This window comes from Arachis ipaensis, chromosome B5, assembly GCF_059453495.1.
Source record: "Arachis ipaensis isolate K30076 ecotype BB chromosome B5, ASM5945349v1, whole genome shotgun sequence".
NCBI classification, from domain to species: Eukaryota; Viridiplantae; Streptophyta; class Magnoliopsida; order Fabales; family Fabaceae; genus Arachis; species Arachis ipaensis.
Window position 1 is genome coordinate 137230301 of NC_142440.1, and position 7745 is coordinate 137238045.

Sequence of the window (7745 nt, forward strand, 5' to 3'; positions counted from 1 at the left end):
CCATTTCCACAGGAATTTTACGGAAATGATTTATTTTAGTAAAAATTATGTTAATTTTAATATAATTAAAATAAAATAAGTTTAATATTTTTAACTATATCATATAATAAAAATAATAAATGTTAGATTTTCAAATATTATAGTAATAAAAATAATAAAAATAGTAAAAATAATAAATAGTAATAAAGTCTTAGCTTATATGAACAAATTCAATTATATATAGTTATATAGACAATTATTCCCATAGATTTAAGGTTAATCGAACGAAAACTGAAAGTTCCCAGAAGTGACAAATCACATATCTACGTGTTGAGAGTTGAGAGATCCCTCAACCTGATTCTTCATGCACACATTACCAACCACTTTTCTTTCCATTTCTTTATCCATTCATATCTAACTCTTCCTCTCTTGTTACCTGTCATTCTACACTTTAATACACCCTTACTCTCGCTTTCTTAGGAGTTTTCACACTTCAGTGTTTTTGTCTTCTTCTTCTTCTTCTTCTTCTTCTTTGTTGGTTCACAAAGAAAACAACCCAAAATGGTGATCACCTCCGCTGTCACAGATCCTGAAGAACAAACACAAAGCTTGCACTCTACTTTTGCTTCCAGATATGTTCGTGACCCTATTCCCAGGTCTATATATATCTTAATATCTCCCCTTTATTTTTGCACTAGTCACAACTTCACACTCATTTCTTCACCAAATTCAACACTCATACGCTTAGTTTTATGTAATCTTTGTCATGATATCACTTCTCCACAAGTACATGAATGGCATAATCTCTAGAACGCTTCTCAACCAATAACTTTCTTTCAGGATTGCTTGAAATTTTATATAGGCTTTCTAATAATCTTAATTTCACAAATGATCGATATTAAAGTAATTTGGCACGTGTAGATTTTATTGGGTAAAATTAATTAATGCTTGGTTGATTGTGTTGGAGTGAAGGTTCAAGATGCCAGAGAAGTGTATACCAAAGGATGCAGCATATCAGATCATAAACGATGAGTTGATGTTGGATGGAACACCAAGGCTTAACTTGGCATCTTTTGTGACCACTTGGATGGAGCCTGAGTGTGATAAGCTCATCATGGCTTCGCTTAACAAGAACTATGTTGACATGGATGAGTATCCTGTCACCACTGAGCTCCAGGTTTCTCTCTTTCTTTCTTTCCTTCTTTATTTATTTATCACTTCACTTGATCATAAAAAACTAATTGGGGGTCATGTGAGATCTCTTCAATCATGACCAAGATTGTTTGAATCATGGCTTAAATAGGTTTTTTGGCCTTACAGACTTTTTCTTTTGGTGGTTTTGGTAAAGAAAAAAAGTATTCAGAAGTGAAATCAGTCCCTTCTGCCATCCAAAATTAAATAAATTTGGATATGGTTACTTATCTTTGAATCATCAGGAACCATAGGTTTAGTTTACCATAAAATTGCTAAATTTTACATGGATCATAACCTTATTTAAACCCTTAAGTTCTTATAATTTATAAATTTATGGCTGAGATTTTCGTTGGTTGGACAATAGATCTATCAGTAACAGGTGTTGGAGAAAGGGGGATTTTTTATTTATTTATTTATTTTTTTGATGTCAAAGCATAGACTAGAATAAAAAAGTAGCTTACATATGATAGATAGATTTTGGTTTTTATGATGTTTGCCCTCAAAATTTGGTGTTTCTGTTGGCAACTTTTTGGATCTCGTGTGTTTTCTGGTCAGAAAATGGAGTGAATTGCTATAACTGAAATAGCCACTGAATTCTGAATCTTATGTGAAGTAGTAACATTGAACTATTGAAAGCTGTAATATTATATATGTAAATAATTTATTAGCTGGTAGTTACAATTTAAACATGAGACATTGACAAGTATAATTTGTTCAATTGTGCAGAATAGGTGCGTTAATATGATAGCGCACCTATACCATGCTCCTATTGGTGAGGATGAGGCTGCAGTCGGTGTGGGAACCGTCGGATCATCAGAGGCAATAATGTTGGCAGGTCTAGCTTTTAAAAGGAAATGGCAGGCAAAGAGAAAAGCAGAAGGCAAACCTTATGATAAGCCTAACATAGTTACCGGCGCTAATGTGCAGGTCAATCTCAACTTCTATTTAGTCTTCGTGGCATGCTCCTATCATCGGATAGGAGATACATAGTCTATAAATTAATTTTGAGATGTGGTAGAAAGGAAGTGATTTAATTGATTTGTGGCAGGTTTTGGAAGCTTTGTCCCTTTAGATATTGACATCTGATACTCTTTGAAATATGCTACACAGGTTTGTTGGGAGAAGTTTGCACGGTATTTTGAGGTTGAGCTTAAGGAAGTGAAACTCACAGAAGGATGCTATGTGATGGACCCTGTGAAAGCAGTTGAAATGGTTGATGAGAACACCATCTGTGTGGCGGCGATTTTGGGGTCGACACTCACCGGAGAGTTTGAAGATGTGAAGCTTCTTAATGAGCTTCTTACTAAGAAGAATAAGGAGACAGGATGGAATACCTCGATTCATGTTGATGCTGCCAGCGGAGGGTTCATTGCCCCATTTCTCTACCCTGATCTTGAGTGGGATTTTCGCTTACCATTAGTGAAGAGCATCAATGTTAGTGGTCATAAGTATGGTCTTGTCTACCCCGGTGTCGGTTGGGTTGTTTGGAGGAGTAAAGATGACTTGCCAGAGGAACTTGTTTTTCACATAAACTATCTCGGATCGGATCAGCCAACATTTACCCTCAATTTCTCCAAAGGTAATGGATGAGTTACCAAATTTTTGCAATTGCTATCTTTTTATCTTTAAGTAGTTGGCTGTTCACATGAAAATATCTTCACAAAGATAATAGCTAAGATGTGAATACGTGTTTATGTTAAACAGTTTAATCAAATATATATGTCAAAATATTTAACAGTTCTCGACTATCATCTTCATATAGTAGTCACCCTTTTAAGCGTTCAGCTCGAGGAGCTATCAAAATCCAAGAGTTGTTTTCAGTATCTCTCTGCATATGTCTGTCTAGAGACTAGAATCCATCAAATTTGAAGTGAGCTGAAACAATCTTGTCCCTACCTAGAATGTGAAGCTATGTCTCATTGAATGGTGTCCTTTCTTTCTGTAGCAATTATCTTTTTTAACAACACAACCCTGCTTTTGTTTGTTGTTCATTTTCTTTCAGCAGGCTCTAGTCAAATTATTGCTCAATATTACCAATTTATACGGCTTGGCACTGAGGTAATTATAGTATTGTGTTTATTCTGAATTTTAATTATAAGCATGATAATTCCTTGTATTTTAGGTTAATCCAGATAGAGAGGATACTACATGAAAGGTTTAAGATTACTCATAAGTTTCCCTGTGTTTACGCAAATTGTTTTAAATGGAACCAACTTATTAATATTGCTTAAGTATTTGAAGAGATTTAGCTTCCAATTTGTATGAATATGATAAAAGGGCAAGGATAAAGGCAAAATATAATAGGAAAATAATTGACTAGTTTAAAAATTCATTGAACAGTTGCCACCATTCAACCACTAAACCAAAGTTGAAAAATTATAACTACATAGAGAATCACATAATCAACATCCTAGACAGAACTTCCCACATATTAGCCCTATTTCTTTACATATCTGCTTCATTGTGCAATATCTGTCTTACTTAAATACACATGGTTGTTTTTCTTGCTCTTGTAAAACAAAAGGGCTACAAAAATATCATGGAGAACTGCAGGGAGAATGCAAGAATTCTGAGGGAGGGAATTGAGAAAATGGGCCGGTTCAATATCGTCTCTAAGGACGTTGGCGTGCCGCTTGTCGCCTTCTCTTTGAAAGACAGCAGCCAACACACAGTGTTTGAGGTGTCAGACCATCTGAGAAAATTTGGCTGGATAGTTCCGGCCTACACAATGCCGCCAGACGCGCAGCACATTGCGGTCCTCCGGGTGGTGATCAGGGAGGATTTCAGCCGCGGATTGGCGGAGAGACTCGTGTCCGACATAGTGAAAGTTGTGGATCTCTTGGACACACTTCCAAGCCCTCTATCAACAAAAAAGGCACATGTGGTAGCTGTTGCTAATAATGAGACAAGTGAGAAGGCTAAGAAGAGTGCATTAGAGACTCAGAAAGAGATTGCCTTGTATTGGAAGAGGCTTGTGGATGGCAAAAGAGTTGGAGCATGTTAGGCATCTCATGAAATCTTTTGAGTTTTGGGGTGCCTTTGTGTGATGAGTTGTTTTTGCATATTTGCTTTTACCAGAACATTATGTATGTGTGTGCATGTTGCTACGAGGTTGTCCCCTTCGGTATGTATATATGTGTAGTTCTATAAAGCAATAAGCAATGCCAGTGCATGATGGATCCTAATTACTATTGTTTTTCCCATAATGAATTGATGTAGAACATTTGCTTATTAAATATTTGTGAAGCTTTCGTGGCCGAGGCTTGTGTATTGGGGTAAGGTTAGTTGTCTTTTAGATATTTATACCTATGATGAATAGATACGGACACGGGATATGCGGAGAAGAAATTTTTATTCTTTATTAAGATATAATTGGACACAGAAGATACGCGTATCGGACGAGTATCGAAATATTGAAGAATGTCATGTTCAAAATGTATTCGACACGTAAATACGGTAAATTTAAAAAGTGTCTGTACTTCATAGGTTGTACTAGATTTGAATCCCACCAATAGTTGGGTTATGGTTGAATAGTTTTTAAGGGTTATGGTTGAAGAGTTTTCAAGTGTGAATGGCTGAATGTGTGTATGAAAAAAAAAGGACAAATTGGTCATTGACCTTTTGGTCTGCAAATATTTAAGTCTTCTCAAAAAATTTGGATATATTGATTTCTGGGTCTAATTTGTCTCATTTTAAAATTCTCTAACGTATGTATCTGTATATCGGTCACGTCATTACAAAGGCATATTGATTTTTTCGTTGGGTACTGATCCAAATAAATAGAGAAGCGGATGTGTCTAAATTTTAAAAAATTTAAAAATTTAAATATATTTTTAAATTTTTAAAGATTTAAATATCCGTAAGCCAAAAGCAAGTGATGAAGTCTCAAAAAAAATATTGTAAAGTGATGAAGTCTTCAAAGTGAAAAAGTGTTTTGCTAAGTGTTTTTTGCTCTAGTACGATGAAACTATATTTACATTAATAAATATTTTTATTTTTATTTTAAAAATATATTATATATCTTTTAAGATTAATATTTCTTTAAATTAATTATATAAAATAAAATATTTTTTTAATTGATATTTTTAAAAGGATTAAATAAATTTTTTAATATTATAAAAAATAATATTTAAGAATTAATAAAAATGATTAAAATGTTTTTGTTTAAATTTGTTTAATTAAATTATAAAATAAAATTTGAATTTAAATTTAAAAATTAAAACATAATCATGATAATTACTGTAACATAATCATCTTAAAATAACCTTTATTATATACATCAATATACAATAGAAAGTAATTTACTTTCTAATTTTGTATGGATATCGGAGTAGTTGCTATAAAATTATTAGGCAACTATTCAGATAATGACATCTTTATATGAAGATGATATTATGAATCCTTAGATGATTAATCAAATATATTTAGTCAAACATATCAATTTATCTAATGATTTACAATGCTATCTTTATATAAAGATGTCATTATGAAAATATCTACCAAATTATTATTATAAATCATTTAGGATCACAAAATTATTTTACCAATATTGGTCAGCTATTAAAATCTGTAAAATAAAAAACATGAGACTATGACCAAAGGAAAATACGGACGCTAAAAAATTCTAATAAATGGTGAATAATATAGAAGTAAAAAGTAATTTTTTTTTTAATAATATAAAAAGACAGAACCAATAGCTTCGTCAGGAAGATAAATAAAATTTAAACATATACATAGATGAAGTAAAAGATAAGAGAAATTTATGGAGGCTAGTAATTTTTAGTCTTTTTTATTATTATTTGACCATTATAAATATTAAATTATTTTTAATAAATAAAATTTATTAATTTATATGTACAAATTCTGAAAAATATAGATGTAAAATGTATTAATTTATATATAAAATTTCGATAAATATAGATTTATATAAAATTCTGGTAAATATAGATGTAAATTATATGTTTTTTGTGTACAAAATGTTTTATAAATATGGGTGTAAATTTTTGCTGGTCAAGTGCTGACAAAAAAATACACATTTAGTTTAATTATTCGGTTGGTCCTATAGTTTTGCAAAATTTTTAATTAGGTTCCTATATTTTTTCCTTTTAATTGAATCCTTGCATCAATTTTTTTTAATTGGGTCTCTATACTTTTTTTCCCTTTTATTTGGGTTCTTGCACAAATTTTTTTTAGTTTGATTCCTATACAATTAAACCAACTACTGTCGAGAGAGACCTAATTAAAAAAAAATTGTACAGAGACCAAATTAAAAGAAAAAAAAGTATAAAAATCTAATTAAAAATTTTGTGAAATTATACATACCAACAGAATAATTAAATAAAAAATATAATATTTACTGACTAAGTAACATTGTTCAAAAATAAATGTGTATAACAAATATGACGAAAAAAATATTTAATTGAAAAAAATAAATAAATTCATAATAGATAAAAAAGTATTTAATAAATTTAAATATAATTTAATAATTTTATTAATATACTCACTAACGTTTATTTAAGTATGTCGATCGATAAATTAAGAAATTTTTGTAAATACCATATGAACTTGAGTAAGTCAAATATTAAATAAAAATCAACCTCAAAAAATAAGTTGAGTAATCTAACTATTTTAGAAGTTGAGTAGTTATTTCGGAAACAAATTTACACAAATCTCATTACATTAGAAGTCGACTAATTACTTCAGAAACGAGATTATAAATTTAGGATATTAAACTACTCTTTTATTTTAGCCCATGACAATAGTAAAAAAATTTCGTGACCTATAAATTTAACTCAATAGAATACGTAAATTCAGTTATAATTTTAGTTTTTATTATTTTATCTTATCTTATCCTTATCTTATATTTATTTGTTCTTATTTTATCTTTATTTGTTCTTATCTTTTATAGGCCAATGCTCTATATATATTTAGTTTTACCTTCATAATTTACAATACAATTCAATTCAATTCAATCAATCAAAACATACAAAGTACAATATTCTTCGCCAAGAAGCTATAGCTCAAATGGCATAATTTCCCCATATTCAATTAAGAGGTTGCGGGTTCGATCTCATTTTTTCATAGTTTTATCATGGTATCAGACCTACTGTCCACAAACAATTCAATTCCACATTTGAAGATGAAAATTTTTTTCACCAAATTAAAATCGTACTACTGTCCACGTCCAACTACTAATAAGAAGTTATCGAAGTCTTCGCCGTCCAATGTTACCAAATCACAAAAGAAACCCAATGTGGTCTTACCTAATTTGCCACGCGGACGCGTCGTCCACGCCTCCGCGTCGCTCGTGCTTTTCTATTTTGCGCGGTCGCGTCATCCATGCGGCCGCGTCACTGCGATTTGACCTTCTCCGCGCGGTCGCGTCGTCCATGCGTCCGCGTCGCTTCTCGCTGGTCATCTCCTCAATTTCTTGTGTTCCTTCCATTTTTGCTAGCTTCCTTTCCAATCTCCAACTCATTCTTGCCCTATAAAACCTGAAACGCTTAACACACAGATCACGGCATCGAATGGAATAAAGGAGAAGTAAAATGTATAATTAAAAGTCTCTAGGA

At 31.6% G+C, this 7745-nt stretch overlaps 1 protein-coding gene across 2 annotated transcripts; it reads left to right on the forward strand.

Moving 5' to 3' along the window:
- The first annotated feature begins 245 nt into the window (after positions 1 to 245).
- Positions 246 to 4430, forward strand: LOC107644071 (glutamate decarboxylase). Of its 2 annotated transcripts, none has more exons than XM_016347858.3 (6): positions 246 to 635; positions 952 to 1156; positions 1900 to 2100; positions 2284 to 2752; positions 3179 to 3231; positions 3698 to 4430. In XM_016347858.3, the coding sequence occupies exons 1-6, from the start codon at positions 541 to 543 to the stop codon at positions 4175 to 4177; spliced, it is 1503 nt and encodes a 500-aa protein (XP_016203344.1). In that variant the 5' UTR covers positions 246 to 540; the 3' UTR covers positions 4178 to 4430. The 2 variants fall into 2 exon arrangements, with proteins under 2 accessions (XP_016203344.1, XP_016203343.1); XM_016347857.3 differs by having other exon boundaries at positions 252 to 635; positions 3176 to 3231.
- Positions 4431 to 7745: the final 3315 nt, after the last annotated feature.

Bases quoted from the DNA above. Each gene is read 5' to 3' on its own strand.
- LOC107644071 (XM_016347857.3), top strand. From the start codon at position 541: ATGGTGATCACCTCCGCTGTCACAGATCCTGAAGAACAAACACAAAGC. The intron at 2,753-3,175 runs GTAATGGATGAG...ATTTTCTTTCAG, and splicing joins TACCCTCAATTTCTCCAAAG to CAGGCTCTAGTCAAATTATT. The intron at 3,232-3,697 runs GTAATTATAGTA...GTAAAACAAAAG, and splicing joins TTATACGGCTTGGCACTGAG to GGCTACAAAAATATCATGGA.